The sequence below is a fragment of the Sorex fumeus genome, unplaced genomic scaffold (genome assembly GCF_029834395.1).
Source record: "Sorex fumeus unplaced genomic scaffold, SorFum_2.1 ptg000035l, whole genome shotgun sequence".
NCBI lineage: Eukaryota > Metazoa > Chordata > Mammalia > Eulipotyphla > Soricidae > Sorex > Sorex fumeus.
The window spans coordinates 609,651-628,226 of record NW_026606092.1 but is presented as its reverse complement, the minus strand read 5'-3'; the positions used below and the strand labels follow the sequence as shown (position 1 = coordinate 628,226).

The window sequence follows — 18,576 nt, the reverse complement described above, 5'->3', positions numbered from 1 at the left end:
AAATGCTCAAACAGCTATTTGGACAGACTTAGACAGCTACCATTTTGCCTATTTTTGAGTTTAGGAAAAGATTACCAGATAAGAACAGAATATGCACATTCATATTGAATTTCAGATGAAAAATGATGAATTTTTGGCGTGTGTGTTAGTGTGTCTCCAATATGGTATAAAACATTTTTTTTCTTTCATTTTGTTTGGGCAGGTACACCTGTAATGCTTGGTAAACTGTTCCAGATTGTTCCAAGAGGTGCTGGAGGAGTGGGGGTTTGGTGAGGACCACGGGGTGGAATTCAAGGGACGTCCTTTGAGTCATCTCCACAGTCTTAGACCAAACCAAAAAAAAAAAAGTTTATCTGAAATGGCATTCAAAGTAGTATTCCGAAATAACATTTTAACTTGCATTTTATATGATGGTCCTAATTTGAGAAGATTACGGAACTTTTTTGTTTCTGACATGACTAAGCCATTCTTAATTTTCCTTCTTGTTATTGTTTTTGAAGCCGGCGGTGCCACAGCGTGACTAGTTGTTATTTTTATCTAGTCATTCATTTTCCGGGAGTCCAAACTTATTCATATGAAAATATTTTATGTACAAAGGAAAGATAATTAATAGTGTGAAATAACTCCCCCAGCCGTTCTCGCGTCGTTCCCCGCCCAAGCCTGTCAGCCGGGACTACATATCCCATCATCCTCCGCGCGGCCTCCACGCCATTACCTCATTCCCTGGCCTCGTTCTCGCCAATCCCTGCCTCGCCAGGTGGGGTGGGAGCGAGGCTGTTCTCGCGACTTTTACTTCACCCGGCCCCGGAGCTACGCCTGTCGCGAGACTTCCTGCTCCTCCGCCTCCTCCGCCGCTCCCTGTGCCGCCGCCTTAACCCGGGACGCGGACCCGAGCCTCTGCCCTATCCGAACACCGGCCCCGGCTCTACCGAGGCCCCGTCCCCCCACCCCGCCTCGCCGCCGCCATGGCGGACCCTAAATACGCCGACCTTCCCGGCATTGTGAGTACGCGGCCGGCCCCGGCTCCCCAGGACCGCGCCCCCAACCTCCTCTGGACCCCCCACGGACACAGCCCGTGACCCCTCCCGCTTGCAGCCCCTCCTCCGGCCCGGGGGCCCCCGCCGGCCGCGCCCCGCCGCGCCGCAGCACCTTCCGGACTCCGCCGCCCGCCCGCCCGGCCGGGCGTGGGACGGCCTAGCAGGCCCCGTTGCCGGCCGTCGCCGGCCTCGGCCCGGGAACCGTCTCCGGGCGCCGGCCACCGTGCCCCAGTGTTTCTGCCGTCCATGTCAACACCACCCATGGCGTCCCCCGCCGACGCCGAGGCTCCCGGTCGCAAGCGCCAGGCCACTCGGTGATGGCCTTTCCCCTGACGAGGGGGAGGCGGCCGCGGCAGGACCCATCTCGTGTCGGGAGGAGAGCCTGCCCGCCCCTCCTCCCCCGCCCGCCGCCGTGCCCTCCATCCGGGCTGCTCTGCCCCCGTTCGCCTGAGCTCGGGTGCCGGGCCCTGAGTCACTCTCACCCCGCAGGAGTGATGTCCTGGGCTCACTTGGATGTTGGCCCGCTTCTACTAACCGTACGATTTGCCAGGGACCCTCACCCCCAGCTCGAGGGTCATTTCTTTGTCAGCACTTACACGCAGCCGTCAACCATCAGGTTTAAGTGGTCCCCGTCGTCAGGTCCAGCCTCCAAGGCCTGCTGACTGTCATGCAGGGTCTGGGGCTCGTGGAAGAGCAGAGCCCGAATCCTGGCACTGCAAGCCTGCCTTCTCCGTTAGTTTGTCCGAATGGTGTGGGGACAAGGGCTGTGGGTGGGTGGGTGCTAAGTAGTGAGGTGGGGTGGTCGTTGCTTCTGCCTGCAGGCCAGGAACGAGCCAGATGTTTATGAAACCAGCGATCTGCCTGAGGATGATCAAGCGGAGTTTGACGCGGTAAGACTTATATGCAGCCTCAGGATTCCTACCTCTGTTCCAGACAGGCCCTCTCCCTTGCTTCTCAGCCACAGCAGTAAGTGGGTATGCCAACCCAACCCAAGTGGTACTCAGTTGCAGCCAGCCACCAATGAACAATGCCAGGAAGGAGAGTCAGATCAGAACCTAAGCCACAGGCCTTTCCTTTGGCATGTTTTATTTATTCCATACAAGTAGTGACCAGGGAGGTTGCGTCCAGCCATAATTGGCCCTCCAGGTTGGATGGTGCCATGCTGCCGCCCAGTGCTGCTCAGGATGATGGTGCTCAGGGACCTCCAGGGTTCTATCCGGCAGTACTTAGGGTACCATGTGGTGCTTGGCATCAAATTCAGTTCCTTGCATCTACAGGGCATGTTGCAGAGGGCCTTTCAAGACATGTATATTTGGGACTGGTGGTTTAGACCCTGGGTCCGTGGGAAAGAATCATGAAGCTTGAGTAGGTATTAACTGCTTGAAATTAAACTAGGCCTATTTTAGGGTCGGAGTGGGATCTGGTTTGGGCCACACCCGCAACTCTTAAGTGGCTCGTCTGCCTTTCTGCTCAGGAGTGACCCCTGGTAGTGCTCAAGGCACCATCTGCAGTGCTGGGCATTGAACCAGACCCTGACATATGCAGTGCCTTAACCCTGTACTACTCACCTGCCTTTCTGGCCTTTGTTTTGGGGCCACCCCCAGTGGTACTTTTTCTGGCTTAGTGCTCAGGAGTCTCTTCTAGCAGTGTGAATATATTCCGTGTCTGGGATGGAACTCCAGACTTCTGTATGCAAAGGCCTGCAGTCTGCTGAGCTGTCTCTCCAGGCCTTTAAGGAAAAAAAAGTTTTTTTGTTTATTTTTGGGCCATACCCAGCTGTTCTCAGGGTTTACTCCTGGCTCTGGGCTCAGGAATCACTCCCTGGCAGTGCTGGAGAACCATATGGGATGCCAGGGATTGAGCTGGGTTGACCTGGTACAAGGCAAGTGCCCTACCTACATATAAGTATACACTATTGTATTTCCACCACCACCCCCCCACCAGGCCTTTTTTAAATAGAATATTTTCTGAACCAAAAAGCTAGAGAACTAGAGTTCATGCTTTGCTTGCTGGAGCCCTGGTTTTGATCCCTGTACCACATAGTCCATTGGGTACCACCAGGAGTAGCTCCTGAACGCCACCAAATGTGGCCCCCAAATAAAAAATAAACAGTTTTACTCAATACATGTTTATTATTATCAAGAGCTAGGTTTTGGTATAGTGGAATATCAAGCATCTACTGGACACTAAGAAAAGATTTGAAGACTTAGATAAGGTCAGAGCAAAACAAATTTGAGGAAGAACAGACATCTTTCCTATCTCAGAGAAGAGACCCTGTTAGCTCTTTACGATCCAAGAACAGGAGCCTGGAAGATAATACAGTGGGTATGGTGCTTACCTTGCAGGCTGCTGACTGGGGTTCAGTCTCAGGCACTCCATATGGTCTCCTAAGCACTGCCAAGAGTGATCCCTAAGCACATAGCCAGGAGTAAACCCTGAGCACCACTGGCATGGCCCGAATTGCCCCCCACCCTCAAAAAAAAAAAAAAGATCCAAGAACAGCAGTCAGAAGAAACAACCATTTTACCCATGAGAAAACCACGTGTGTGTCGAATGTGTTCATTCCTTGTTGATTTTTGTGTAATGCAGAAGAAAGGTCCCTGCTGAAAATACTCTTCCGGACTGATGAGGTAGTTAGGATACATTTAGAAAATGTGGAAGAAAATGTAGGTGACTGGAAATCAACGTTAAAATTGGGTAGATAAGGGGCTAGGAAGAGCACAGCGGATAGGGTGCATGCCTTGCACGCAGCCAACCTGGCTTTGATCCTCAGCCTTCCATATAGTTCCCTGAGCATCACCAAGAGTAATTCCTGAGTGCAGAGCCAGGAGTAAGCTCCAAGCATCTCCAGATGTGGTCCAAAAATCAACAAAAAATTATATATGTAAATGCCATAGGAAACAAAAGATCTATATATATTTTAGATTTGTTCTAGGTTATATTATTTTCAAAGAGGGCTAAACCAGGATCACAGTGTTGGTAAGTGATGAGTCAATGAGAACAGATTCAGCTTTGTTTTATTGGCCTTGTATTTTTGTTGGGGGAGGAGGGGTGTTATACCCCGCTGTATCCTGAGGTCACATATGGTGATACTCCAGGGACCATATTGTGGCTCTGGGGGATTGAACCCAACCCAGGTGCCTTACCCACTGTACTCCCTCCAGCTCCTAGCTTTATTGGGGGACCACACCCAGAAGTGCTCAAGCACTCTACCTGGCTCTGCTTAGTGGCCCATATGGTACTGAGAGTCTATCCTGGATTTCCCTTATGCGAAGTATGCACTCCAGCCCTTGAGCCATCTCCCTGACCTCCAAGGATAGGTTCAGTATGTGTGTCTGTAAGCCCAGTGTACTGTTATTTTAGTTTGGAGAATGGTGGTTGCTGCTTTATAATGTATGGCTTGGCATACTCACTCCTTATTTGATTTTTCCCATGTGGAAGTGGTTCCTATTTTTTGCGGAACCCCTTCTACCCCCTCTCTCACTGGTGTGTTACTGGTGGCTTCTGTACTTGCTAGCATATCAGTTGGTCACCCAAAATTGAGTATCTGGAGATAATGCAGATGTTATTACACAAGATCCCTGGTATGCACCTGTTTCGATATTCTCTTATTAGAAATAAGATATTTGAGATCCCAGGGCAGGTGTATGGCGAGGACTTCAGACACTTGTGGGGGGTTAGTGGGGAGAGGCTACATCCAGCAGTGCTCAGGTATCACTCCTCGCAGGACTCGGGGGACTATATAGGGAGCCAGGGATCGATCCTGGGTTGGCCAAGTATAAGGCAAGTGCCCTACCCACTGTACTGTCGCTTTGTCCCAAGAAGGACTTCAGACTTCTGCCACAGTTTCAGGACGGTTCAAATCTGGCCTAGGCCTCTGCCTATAAAAGATCAAATCTTTGTAGTGAGATAAAATGGACCTTTGTCCCTTTATCACTTTGAGACAAACAGAACCACAGCTTTTCCCTTTCCGAGCCCCCCCCCAAAAAAAATAGGTTTTTTTTTAAGTTTTTGTTTTTGGGCCACACCACAAAATGCTCAGAAGTTACCCCTGTCTCTGCTCTCAGGAAGAGCTGGTGGTGTTCAAGGGACCATATAGGATGTCAGGGATCCAACCCAGATTGGCTACAAACAAGGCAAGCCCTGCCCTATACTATTGTTCTCTCCCCTATATAGTTTTCTTTGTAAAGAAACTGAGCTTTCTAATAAAAGGAAAGTGATACTTAATCCAGGCATGGAAGAACCTGACTGAAGCCCCTCTTGGTCTGAGCAGCTTATTCTTATAGCATGTACAACAGTGACTGATAGGGAGTAGATATTATAAGTGATTGTTTCTTGCAGTATGTAGCCTGGGATGCCAGGATAGACGTGCATGTTCTACTAGCTCAGCAGTAGAACACATGCTTTTCATGTATGAGACCTGGGTTTGGTCCCTGGCTGAAAAAAAAAAAAGAGAGAGTACATGGGAAATGGCAGATATAAAAGGTCTTGAGTTGGTACCATCACCTAAAGCTCAGCTAAATGATCCCCTATTACTGGTGAGGAGTGATTGGGGTGGGGAAACGTTGAGCTTCTCAGGAGGCCCAAGGGATGGGGAGTGCTGAGATACTTCCCCGATGTCAGCTAATGTATCTGGCCCCTCTTGTCCCTGTGGGCCTTAGAAAGGCAGCTTTCGGGAAGTCAGCTGAGTAATGGTTTTGCAACTGCTCTTAATAACTGACGTAAATGTGCAACTTGAGGAGCAGTGGGTTGTTCTTAGATAATTCAGAATCTTCATGCATTTGAGGTTTGACTGTTGTGTAGTGGCTGCTCAGCGGCTCTCCTCACCAGTCTTCCCAACCAAGACCTAACACAGGGACAGTGTACTTCCTGTTGTGACTATACCATGAGGTTTTCAGTCACCTTTAAAAAAATTTTTTTTTTTTGCTTTTTTTTGGGGGGGGGTCACACCCAGCGATGCTCAGGGGTTACTTCTGGCTCTGCACTCAGGAATTACTCCTGGTGGTACTTAAGGGACCATATGGGGTGCCGGGGATTGAGCCTGGGTCAGCTGCGTGCAAGGCAAATGCCCTGTCTGCTGTACTATCACTCCAGCCCCCTTGTTTTTATTTTTCGCTTTTGTTTTTGTGCCACACTTGGCTGTGCTCAGGCTTATTTCTGGCTCTGTGGTCAGGGATTATTCCTTGCTGGGCTTGAGGGAACCATATGTGTGCTGGAGATTGATCCTGGGTCAGCCACGTGCAAGGCAAGCGCCCTATCCACTGTACTATCGCTCCAGCCGCATTAGTCGCCACCTTTTTTTTGGGGGGGGGGGTGGGGGGCGGTAGGCACACCCATCAGTGCTGAGGACGTACTTCTGGTTCTGTATTTCAGTTTTACTCCTGGCAGGATTTGAGGACCCGTATAGGTTCCAGGGATCGAACACTAGGTCAGCCTTGTACAAGGCAAGTGCCCTACCCTCTGTACTATATCTCTCTAGCTCCCTTTGGTCACCTTTTTAACCCCTGGCAATAACATTCTCTGCCTTAGTCTCCAGATTCTCAACTTGAATTGTACTCATTTTTAAAATAGCTAATATATGGATTTAAAATAAAAGTCTTTCCACCTTGCCTGTCACCACTCAGTTCCATTTCATGAAGACAGCTAATATACTCAGCTTCTTCTGGAGCTTTTGGGGTTGGGGTCATAGATGTTTCCTTATTTGTATTAAATAGTCAAAGAATGTTCACCCTTAGTGTCTTATGAAGCTTCTCATTTATTTGCTCCAATGTGGAAGAAATTGAGCTACTAAGGGAAATAATGTCTTTATTATTTTTAATTTGGTTTTAAGGTTATGATTTGGTTAAAGCAAATCCTGATTTTCCTATTATCCCTTTAAAATTTTTTTCTTTTTGGATCCCTTTAAAATTATAGCAGGAAGTGAAATATTCTCAGTGAATGCACCTGCAAATTTCAGACTAGTCCTTCCCTCCGCAGTCTAGGAGGATCTCCTCTGGATTTCGACAATCCTGTGTTGGAGTGATGGGCTAATTTCAAGACTTCTCTTAAAATTTTTTGTCAGGAAAGCTAATTCTCAATTGGATACCCTACTGTCTGGGCCAATACCCTGAGGGAGTCATTCTGCTTGTAACAGAATAAGGAGGTAAATTTAGAAAACCACCAATAACAGGACTTATTTATTTCCAGCTCCCTTTGGTCACCATAAGGTGACCAAAGGCCTGTACCATACCTTTATACCATAAGCATGCAGTATGTTCCCTGTGCCGTGTAAAAGGGGGAAATAACTTGCCATAGTTTTGTGGGGCCTGGTAGAAGCCTCAGTTCTCAGAAAGGTAGGTTGATATTGGTAGATCCTCCACTAGACTGAGATAAGAAAAACGGGTTGTCTTCGTTAAAGTTTGAGATACCGTAGAGTATGCTTGATTGTGTTCATTGACTGTTGGCGCACTTGAACTTACGTGAGTTTTTCCTAATGCTTCCCCCATCCTCCCTCCTCACCACCTTGCCTGGACACTAGTTTGCACAAGTAAGACCATTCAATGCTTCTTCTTTGCATGTATTTTTCATCCACTATCCTGCATGCAATGCTCTTGTCACCATGCTATTGTTGTAGCTAATTGTTTTAAGGTCTGATGAGTCCCTAGTTGGGTCACTAAGGGGTCTGCTGATCTTATGTATAATGATCATTAATCAAGGTTTAGAAGCACATAATCATGTGTGCAACCTTGAGAAGTTTAGATCATGATCATTGTCTTTTTCCCCTTGTGAGGTCTGTAGGATAAAACAGTCCGATGGAGGATGGGATAGAAATACGAAGGCTGGGAATGCTTTTGGACATGAGGTATTTAGGGGCTGCCGTTTAAAGGCAATTGCCTTTCTCTCCAGACTGAAATATAGTTAAAAGGAGTAATTCTCATCCACTGTAGACAAGTGTGGAGAACACAATCCTCACTTCTTTGTGTGGATTTTCCCTTGAACGGGAGTTGGGGGGCAGAGGGCAGGGATGCATTTTAATACTCCCCTTGCTAAGCCTTTAGAAAAAGGTAAATGGAATAGTAATTGTATTAGATGCGATTTTAGATAACTTGGGTTGTTTGTGCTTTCGTGAGTCTTTCTGTTTCTGTTCCCCTCCTTTAGAAGTGGATGGATGGTCAGCATAACTTAGGTCCATCCTGGACAGTTTTATTCTACAGCACTCTTCATCTTCTTGTCATCATGGCCCTAACATCCCCCTGGCTGTAGTGTTGGCATAGAGGCTGAACCGGTTCAGAGATAATAGTGGCTTTTTCCCCCTTTTTAAATCTAGAACCTCAGTCTTTTCCTCTGAGGTATGGACATTAGCCAAAAAGCATTGAGGTCCATTACTGAAAGGGACTGGGAGTCACGTGCCAGTAAGGTGACACCTGAGATCAGGGCACTTAGAATTTTCCAGTTGAGATAACCAGGTGTACGAGGGTTCTTTGGTGACTATCACTGGTCCAGGTTACACGAATTATTCCTAAAATCTCATACCCAACCCATCCAGAGGATCAGTATCGAAGTGTAATATACTATTTTCGAATTACCATTGTCCCTTTTGTTTTCTCTCTTCCCCATTCTGCTTGTTCCTTGTGATTTGGATTTGAACTTATGTCCCATTGTCTTTTCTCCATGTGTTTTTTTCCAAGCTGATTTTAGCTTGGCGAGGCAAATAAGAGAAGGCATAATGTATAATGTGTGTGCCTCATGTATGTGCAAGTGTGCACTTATGAATGCCTACACCCATCTTTGCAGAGACTTCCCAGTCTAGACCACAGATCCTGAATCCACCTCTGCCCAGTGCAGAGGGAGGAGCCTTGGCTGTGGTAGACTCTGACATCAACAGCAGAGAATGGAGAGAGGTTAAGGGCCAGGCAGCATATCTAGCTGAAACCTCTGTGGCAGGAAGCACTTATTTTTATCAGTGTGTGTTCACGTATACAAACCATGCTTGACCCTTCATATGTCTATCAGTAGAACTCTTGGAGAGACAGGCCATACTACTGTATTTCTCCACCTAGCAGCTTTTTTATTTTTCTTTTTGGTGGAGGAACATACCTACTGGTACTCAGGGCTTACTGCCTCTGTACTCAGAGATAATTCCTTCGGTCCTGGCAAGCTTGGGGGACCATATGGGGTACCAGAAATTAGATCTGGTCAGCTGCATGCAAGGCAAGTGCTCTATGCACTGTACTATTGCTCCACCCCACCCGGAGCAGTTCTTTTATCAGTCTTGCCTGGAAGTAGGAATCTTATCTACATGGCCTGAACTAAAATAGGGCCTCTGTGAAATATTCTCACCTTTTCTTCCTTGTCCACGTTCCAACCCCTGTGACTCTTTGTCAACAGGGCTGACAGAACATGTTCTGCATTAGGCTGGTAGCTGTGTGTCTTGGGGCCCTCTGACTCGTTGCTCACCCATCCGGGCAGAGTTGCTCTGTATTCCTCAGAGCTGCAGGGTTAGTGACCATCCACTCAAGATAGATACAGATACACCAGCCTGCATGAGGGAACAGAATTTGCTCGCTTCTCTGGTAGCAAAGAATGAAACTGGGCTTCACTTAGATACTTTAATTTTGCTCTAATTTTTGTGTTTTTGTGCCATACCTGGCTTTGTGCTCAAGAGTCACTCCTGGCAGTGCTCTGGGGATTGTATATGGTGATGGGATCAGACTGGGGTCATCTGCATGAAAGGAAAGGCAGTCGCCTTAACCCTTGTACTAGTTTTTTAGTCCTATGTTATTTGTTGTTGATTTTGGGGATTTAGAGGTCATACCCAGGGCTTACTTATGGCTCTGTGCTCATGAACTATCCCTGGTCATGCTTGGTGGACCATACAGGGATTCAGATAGGGATCAGCCACATGCAAGGAAGATGCCTTATCCACTGTATTATCTCTCTGGCCCCTACTTTTTTATTGGTTTTGGGGGTACATAGGCGGCACTGAGGGATTACTCCTTGCAGTGGTCAGGGGACCATGTGGGATGCTGGGGATCACACCTGGCTGGCTGCATGCAAGGCAAGCGCCTTACCTCCTGAACTCTCTCCAGCTCTATTAGAGATAGAGTTTTTTAAGCTCACCATCTACACCTGACATACTTTGTTTTATTTAACCTAAAGTCACATCTGAATGCCCTCATGAACTTCCTCATTATGAATGATTCTGCAAGCAAAACTACAGAAACTGAGAGAAAAGAAAGCTTAAGCCATGAACTAATATGCTGTAAGAACTAATTCTTCCCTTAAGAATTATGGACCTTAATCGGTCCTGAGCACCTTATCGGTCCTCAGAATCTCTAGAGCCTCTGCTGTGTCTCCAGCTACTCCTGCACTAAGACCTCTCTTTCTCTCACTTCCTTCGTCCATGCCACTATCTTACAACATCTCAGTTCTCAGCCCTAACCCTCTGCCACTGATGACAAAGCTTCATGACATCCTCACCACCAGAGAGGAAAAGGGTCCCAACCTCTGTTTTCTCTTGGGTTATATGGTAACCCCAGCTGAAACTTCTCGGCCCCCAAATTTTGCTAGGCTTCCCTGGGCCCTGTGGTGCAGTGTGTTTGAAGACTGTCGTGTAGTGCATGTGACAATTTGCTAATAACAATTTTGTCTTTTTTTTTCCCCTCCCTCATTCCCTTTCCCCCCCTCCCCCCCGCTCCCTTTCCTTTTTAACTCTTGATTTTCTCACCTCTGGGGAAACCACAAGGAGCTGGTAAGAAGTCTGACCTTTCATCTGCTCTTTTAATGGGTTGTGCTATGATGGGCATTTGTTTCTCTGTCCTTTGGTCTCCACTAAATCTTCCCCTACTCAGCCCCACCCACCTAGCTGACAGCCTTTTCCCATCTCACAAATCATTGTACTGACAGTCCCTCCACCCAGGCCTCTGGATCTGCAGGCCTGGCGGACTAAGTGTGCTACTCACCTGCATCTGGGGTCTGCCCTTAGAAAGACCCTGGAGAATACCAGCCACAGGCAGCCCTCTTGATTCAGGACAGGCTTTTAGAGTAGGAACAGTGAGATGAAAGCCCTGTCAAGAACTTCTGAAACTTAAATTCCATGCTGACCCGTTTGTACTCTTCTTATTTAGAAAAGTAAATCAAAAAGTTGTTTCTCATCTGCATAGTCCTGGCCCATAGTAAGTGATAAACAAACAGTAGTTCTTGGATCAAGTTCCTTTCCTTAGTCAATAGATTCTGTGCTCGGGTACCGTGCAAATGCTGGGATCAAACCCAGGGCTCCTTCACTCAAAGCAGCATGCAATCCAGTCCTTTAAGTTAATTTTTTCATTAAAAGATTATTAAGAGATAATAATTTGAGATTCAGTTGTCTTCCCTTAAGCACTCACCTATGGGAAATTGAACCCATTTATTTTCCCTTTTTAGGGTTTTTTTTGTGTATGTGTTTTTGTTTGGGGGCCATACCTGACAGTACTCAGGGCTTGCTCCTGGCTCTCTGCTTAGGGATCACTCATGGTGCTGTGCAGGATACACACACTCTCTAATTCTTGCCCATCCAGTCAGCACTTCCCTAATAGGATAATGAGCAATGTTTTCTACTTATCCCCTCTCTTTCCTATTTTGTTGTTTTATGTACTTTTGGTTTGGGGCCACACCCAGCTGTGCTTACTCCTGTCTCTGCTCAAGAATCACTGCTGGCTGTGCTCGGGACCATATAAGGTGCCAGGGATTGAGCGTAGGGTGGCTGCCTGTAAGTGCCACTGTACGCTGTACTGTCATTCTGGCCCCCAATTTTTAATTTTTTTTTGAGGTGCTGCGGGTGGTGCCCAGCCTAGGGATTGAATCTAGATTGGCTGCCGACACAGTCCCACTGTGCACTGTACTATTGCTCTGGCCCCCCCTTCCCCAATTTTATGTTTTTGTGATGCTGCAGGTAGAGCCCAGAGCTTTACACAGGCATGTTTCCTACTCTGAGATACATAAATTCCTGGATTTCCTCTTTTTTAAATTTTTGTTGCTCCTATTTATTTTATTTTTTGGTTTTTGGGCCACATCCAGCGATACTCGGTGTACTCCTGGCTCTGCACTAGGGAATTACTCCTGGAGATTCTTGGGGGACCGTATGGGGTGTCGGGCCATATTGAACCTGGGTCCGCTGCTTGCAAGGCAAATGCCCTACCCACTGTACTATCACTCCGGCCCTCTCCTATTTTTAAAGCTTCCATTCATATGGATTTCTCTCCAGTAGCAGATCAGACATGCAAGATGAACTTCCTGTCTGCCTTTTTTTCTCCATCAGCTCCTTTCCCTCATTTCCAGAGTCCACACACAGCAGTCTTAGCCTTGGTTACATATTAGAGTCACTTGGATAGTTGGTTTTTTTTCCCTTGGGGGGGAGGGTCCACACCCAGAATTGCCAGGGGTATTCCTGCCTCTGTGCTCAGGAGTGAGCCCTGATGACGCTCAGGGGATCATAGGTGGTGCTGGCATTCCATTAGGGTTCGCTCTTCTGTAGCCTCCTGCGAGGCAAGGGCCTTTCTGCCTATTCTATCTCTCCCTCCTCTACATAGCATTTAAACTGCCTTACATCCCTGACTCTGAGAAGAGTGAAATCAGATTCTACAGAGGCCAGCATAGACTTTCTCCACACCGCCCCCCCACTTCAGTTTTTGGGTCACACCTTTCCATGCTCAGGATTTTCTCCTGGCTCTGTGCTCAGGGATCACTCTTGGTGGGGCTAGGGGAACCACGTAAGGTGCTGAGGATCGAACTTGGGTCAGCTGTGTGTAAGGCAAGTGCCCTACCATCTCTCTGGCCCCATCACTTTATCTTCTTGAATTCCCTCACTTCAAGGCAGCCTGGAAATAGGGATGATCAGGTCCTCTGCCAGCTTCCTTTTATATGTAAGTACTGGTGCAGAGGTCCCGCTACTAAAGTCCTCTCCTAATACTGCCCCTCATAGTAGTTCTATTGTCTGCCAGCCTTTTTCTTGCCTTACAGCAAGGTTGGGAGGTTAGCTTGAGAATGGACTTCCTCAGTGGCAAAGAAATTTACTTTTGGGAGGGGGAGGTTAAAAGAGGTCAGGCTGGTTTCTTGCCCTGAGTGTGTGGTGTGTGCCAGATAAGTGGGAGGGTCCAGTTGGATGAGGTGGGCACCATGGGAGGCTTATGTACAGAGTGGGTGGGGAGGTCATGTTGCCTCTGTTCCCAGTTGAATCAGGGTGTTAATATTTATACAACTGAGACTCCAGATTTACCAGGAAACTGCCGTTTCCTAGATTGAGTCTGGGTCAGGAGCTAGAAATGGAGCCACCTTATTTTCCCCTTAGGAAAGGAGGGTTCAGTCTTGCAGTGAGTTGGGGATTTTGTGAGATTGGGGAAGTTCTTGCCCTTGACCTGAATTGCCTATTCCTGCAGGAGGAGCTGACCAGTACGAGTGTGGAGCACATCATTGTCAATCCCAATGCTGCCTATGACAAGTTTAAAGACAAGAGAGTGGGGACAAAGGGACTTGGTGAGCCTGGGCCAGAAATTGATGGGGAGATTCCTGTTCTCAAGCCTTAGTGACTTCGTCGTCTTTTTGGGTCACACTCTGCAATACTCAGGGGTTACTTCTGGCTCTGCACTCAGGAATCACTCCTGGCGGTGCTCATGGGACCATATGGGATGGCAGGGATCAAACCCGGGTCAGCCACATGCAAGGCAAATGGCCAGCCCACTAGACAGGGATCAAACCCGGGTCAGCCAATGCAAGGCAAATGCTCCAGCCCCAAGCCTCAGTGACTTTTGCTTGCTTCTTTTGTTTTATGGGCCACACCCAACTGTGCTCGGGGGCTCTTTCTGACTCAGTACTTTGGGGGTCACTGCTGGAAGTGTTCAGATCTTCTGGTACCAGGGATTGAATCCTGGTTACCCATGTGCAGAAGCATGTGCTCCAGCCAGCTGAGCTACTTCTTCAATAGGCCTTAAAAATAGACTTTTGTTTGATAAAGGATCCCTCATGAAAACTCTCACAGTCACCTGAGGATCTTGATGAGACCTTCAATTCCATCTTCTCTTTTTGACAGATTTCTCAGATCGCATTGGAAAAACCAAGAGGACAGGCTATGAATCTGGAGACTATGAGATGGTTTGTTATGTGTGTTTGTTGAGGGGAGTGGTGCAAAGATCCTTTCTAACAGGCCTTTAGGAGAGAGAGCAAGGGATACAATGGGATTTGAATTTCTCTGGGATTGGGAATCCCGAGTAACCCAACAGCATGCAACTGAGGATTTTTTTGTCCTCCTTTGCTCTGGAGAGACTTCGGCCTCCAGCTCACTCTCACTTGCCCTTCTGCACACGGGGTTGGGCATGAAACACATATAATTTAGGCCCAGGATTTGGGTAAGTTCTACCAGAGATGTAGCCTCACCATCTGTGCTTGTTCTTCAGCTTGGAGAGGGCCTGGGAGTAAAGGAGACACCCCAGCAGAAGTACCAGCGACTTCTACATGAGGTCCAGGAGCTGACAACTGAGGTTGAGAAAATCAAGGTAATTGTAAACTCCTTCTCCCTTTTCTACTATGACTTGTATAGTAAAGGAGGCCCTCCCATTAGAAAGTGAGATTTTTTGAGGTCCTGAATAAGGAGGCTGAGGTTTCCAGAGTTGAGGGGAGAGTGCATCTGTAGATTCTTCACTGAAGATGGCTATCTGGGGGACACCCGCACTGTTGATTTCCAGGTAACAGCTACCTTGAAGGCTTTTTCCCCCTTGATTCATTCTATCATTCGTCACAATGTGTTTTCATTCTAGACAACAGTGAAGGAGTCAGCCACTGAAGAGAAGCTCACCCCTGTGGTGCTGGCTAAACAGTTGGCAGCCTTGAAGCAGCAGCTGGTGGCTTCCCACCTGGAGAAGCTGCTGGGACCGGATGCAGCGATCAACCTCACTGACCCAGATGGAGCTCTGGCTAAGTGTGTGACCTGTGCTGGGAAATGACTACTGCTAGGGGTATAGAGGGACTTTGTACCGTATGTCAGAGCCATGCACTGACAGGGATGCTAACACAAGGCCTAGGCTGTTTAATACTATGAGCCAAAATTAAGAGTGTGACTGTGCTCATCCGCATCCTTCAAAGTCGTGATAATGATTGTTTGGTCTCCCGACCCAGGCGTTTATTGCTGCAGCTGGAAGCAACAAAGAACAGCAAAGGGGCTGTTTCAGGGGGCAAGACTGCCAGTGGGTCCACCCCAGATAGCAGCCTTGTCACTTATGAACTACATTCTCGGCCTGAGCAGGACAAGTTCTCTCAAGCTGCCAAAGTAAGTGTGAATGTAGTATTGGTTGATGGGCCCCTCGGGAGTGTTCTGCCCCCCTTCCAGGATCAGATCAGGGAAGAGATGCTGCTAGTGCTTCCGATTCTTCTTCGTGTCCCAATTCTCAGTTGTCTCATCCATCTACTTACAATGCTGTGTGACTAGAGATGGTTTCCAAGGAAAGGAATCCTTTGGCAAAGTGGTGGGGTTGAGGAAGGGGAGTGGCAAGCAGACAAGAGAAGAGGAGCCTCTTGCCTCCTGCTGAGGCAGTGAGGAGGTTGACAGGAAATCTCTGTACCTTCCTTCCCCTAGGTTGCAGAACTTGAGAAGCGCCTAACAGAGCTGGAGGCCACTGTACGCTGTAACCAGGATGCTCAGGTCAGGTGCTCTCCCATACTTGGTGACCCTCAGATCCTACCCTGATCCTTAAGGTTGATGACATAATACAGGAGCATGGGATAAGTTAGGAAAGGGCGTCAGTTAGTGCAGAGGTTTCCAAATTTATCTGTCCTACTGTCTTCAGAAAAAAAATAACAGTAGAGCACCCACTTGGAGATCTGCCTTAAGTGAACATAGTGCCCTCCAATTATACCCAAAGTTACTACTGGCCCCTACATCTTTCCAAGGGGAAAGACTGCCAGTGGTCCACCCCAGATAGCAGCTTTGTCACTTAAAAACTGAGCTAGAGGATTATCCAGTGGGTGACCAGCTAGAACTGGAAAGGATAGGCAGGTGTGGTAGAAATCACATGGAAATAGAAGAAACTCTTTCTTGTTTCCTTTTCTCCCCACCAGAATCCCCTTTCTGCAGGTCTCCAGGGAACCTGTTTAATGGTGAGTGTAAAAGGAACTGGAGTATGGGATTACAGGGGATACTGGGAATGGGGTTCCTTTGAAAACTGTTTAGGGTTCTGTAGTTAAAATCATCTACCGTGGAATATAGGGTGTCTCTTCCCATCTGATCCTTTCCTCTTCATGAAGCCTGTTCCAACCCTACCCCCAGGAGACTGTAGAGCTGTTGCAGGCAAAGGTGAGCGCCCTGGACGTCACAGTTTTGGACCAAGTGGAGGCTCGGCTACAGGTATTAGAGAGCACATTGGATTAAAAATAGCTTGGGACTTTGGGAGTCCTGGGTTCCCTTTCAACCCTAAAATCTGCTTTCAGAGTGTCCTGGGGAAGGTGAATGAGATTGCCAAGCATAAAGCCTCCGTAGAGGATGCAGACACACAAAGCAAGGTCAGGAAGACACCATTCTCCCCATTTTCATGTTTTTGTCCCCTCATTTCTCCCCAGTCACCTTGGTGGTAAACCATGGTAGGGAGCATGGGATCCTCAGGTCCCTGTCTTCACAAGCTCTATCCATGAAGAAAGTTCAGGCTTTCATGGACTCTTTTCCCCATAGACCCTGCCCATTCCAGTGAAATTACCCTTGATTTTGCTCACTGAAGGCTCAGCTGTCCCCTCTGGGATTTGTCCTATCTCTGCAGGTGCACCAGCTCTATGAAACCATACAGCGCTGGAGCCCTGTTGCCTCTACCCTTCCTGAGCTGGTGCAGAGACTTGTCTCCATCAAGCAACTGCACGAGCAAGGTGAGAAGCCTGCTGTTGGGGAGCCAAGAATTGAAAAGTGGGTAACTTCCAGTCCTTTTTTATCTTGAATTCTCACCTACCCATAACTTGACTGTTCCTTAGCCATGCAATTTGGTCAGCTCCTGACACACTTGGATACCACACAGCAGATGATTGCTAGTTCCCTCAAGGACAATACTACACTCCTGACTCAGGTATGTGTACCTTTGTTGGTCTATTACTTCCCTTTAGTGGTTATGGGACCCTGGACAGTGTTAACCCCCATTTCACTCCGCTTGGGAAGCTGCATCTATGTTATATAGATCCGATGAAGTAATATAGTTGTTAGATGGTAAACACTTCTTCCTATAAAAAAAGTCTACTCTCTCTCTTTGTAGTTTCATCATAGTTCTACAGCCACCTCCTCACTTGGGTCCCAATTCACATACTGCTGAGCAGAGGACATTGTTGTGGTTTTCTTGGCCATATGTGGTGATGCTGAAGGCTTACTACTGGCTCTGTGGTCAGGAATCTCTCCTGGCATGCTCAGATCACCATATGCAATGCTAGAAGATTCAACTAGGATCAGACATGCAAGGCAAGGGCCTTACCCTGTATTATTAGCTTACTTTTTTTTTGCTTTTTGGGTCACACCCAGCAATGCTCAGGAATTACTCCTGAGGCGCTTGTGGACCATATGGGATGCCAGGGATTGAACCCAGGTCACCCGCATGCAAGGCAAATACCCTACCCACTGTACAATCACTCCAGCCTTGTACTATCTTTCTAGACTCTCTCTGCACAAAACACTAAGGAATACGGTATTTGAAATCAGGAGCATACTCCAACCTGATGCTGTCGCTTCTTAACTGGTCCAGGCAATGATCCTCACCTCCTTCTGTCATCCTTTTAGTAGTATCCAGCATGTAGTCACTGTATTTCTGTTAGGTGCATTGTTCTTAGCATAGGGAAAGCATTCAGGTTGAAGAGTAGCAACAAAGGACCAGCAAGATGCCAATTGTGTGTATAGTACTTATATAGTACATTATTCGTCGAGGATCTTTTTCTCAAAGTTTGAACTAAATAATAGTTGGTCTTCATTACATAAGACAGATCAAAGAACTGTTCTGGTTGAAATTAGGATGGCAATTCTTGAATTACCTCAGTTTATAGCACCGAGCTAGAACCCTCTGCTCTGGGCCCCCTAATCTGTATATCCCTTTCTTGTCTTCTCAAAAGGATTTTTTATTCAGGTGCTCATCCAGGACAGCACCTGGACCTGACAGAAAGTAAAACATTCCTACCATTTTCTTTATCTCTGTCATTTTCTAGGTGCAGAAAACCATGCGTGAAAACCTGTCCACGGTTGAGGGGAATTTTGCCAACATTGATGAACGAATGAAGAAGTTGGGAAAGTGAGCACCTCTGGGAGTATAGAATAGGGGTGATCCTTACTCCTATGAACTCTTAACAGCTTAACATAGGGTTTTCCATAATTATAACTCTCGCATCCCCATCCCATTCTACACGGGGGCAAGGGGCTCTTATTGCATGATGACTGTAGAGTGGTAGCTGGAGAAGAGTAAATGGTAATCTCTCCTCGGGCCTCAGGATGAGGACCTGGCTGCAGCCACATGCGGGCCCCTGCCTACTACTACTTTGCCTGGTGTGTGTGTGGTGGGGGGGGTGGGGGGGGGCATTG

At 47.6% G+C, this 18,576-nt stretch overlaps 1 protein-coding gene across 2 annotated transcripts; it reads left to right on the top strand.

Annotated features, from left to right (window-relative positions):
* The first annotated feature begins 849 nt into the window (after positions 1 to 849).
* On the top strand, positions 850 to 18,546 carry DCTN2 (dynactin subunit 2). Of its 2 annotated transcripts, XM_056117507.1 has the most exons (14): positions 850 to 1,001; positions 1,859 to 1,927; positions 13,430 to 13,526; positions 14,080 to 14,141; positions 14,444 to 14,542; positions 14,804 to 14,964; positions 15,162 to 15,312; positions 15,619 to 15,684; positions 16,101 to 16,139; positions 16,309 to 16,386; positions 16,470 to 16,541; positions 16,793 to 16,895; positions 16,998 to 17,089; positions 18,207 to 18,546. In XM_056117507.1, the coding sequence occupies exons 1-14, from the start codon at positions 966 to 968 to the stop codon at positions 18,291 to 18,293; spliced, it is 1,212 nt and encodes a 403-aa protein (XP_055973482.1). In that variant the 5' UTR covers positions 850 to 965; the 3' UTR covers positions 18,294 to 18,546. The 2 variants fall into 2 exon arrangements, with proteins under 2 accessions (XP_055973482.1, XP_055973483.1); XM_056117508.1 differs by lacking the exons at positions 850 to 1,001; positions 1,859 to 1,927 and adding an exon at positions 12,869 to 12,916.
* The last annotated feature ends 30 nt before the right edge of the window (positions 18,547 to 18,576 follow it).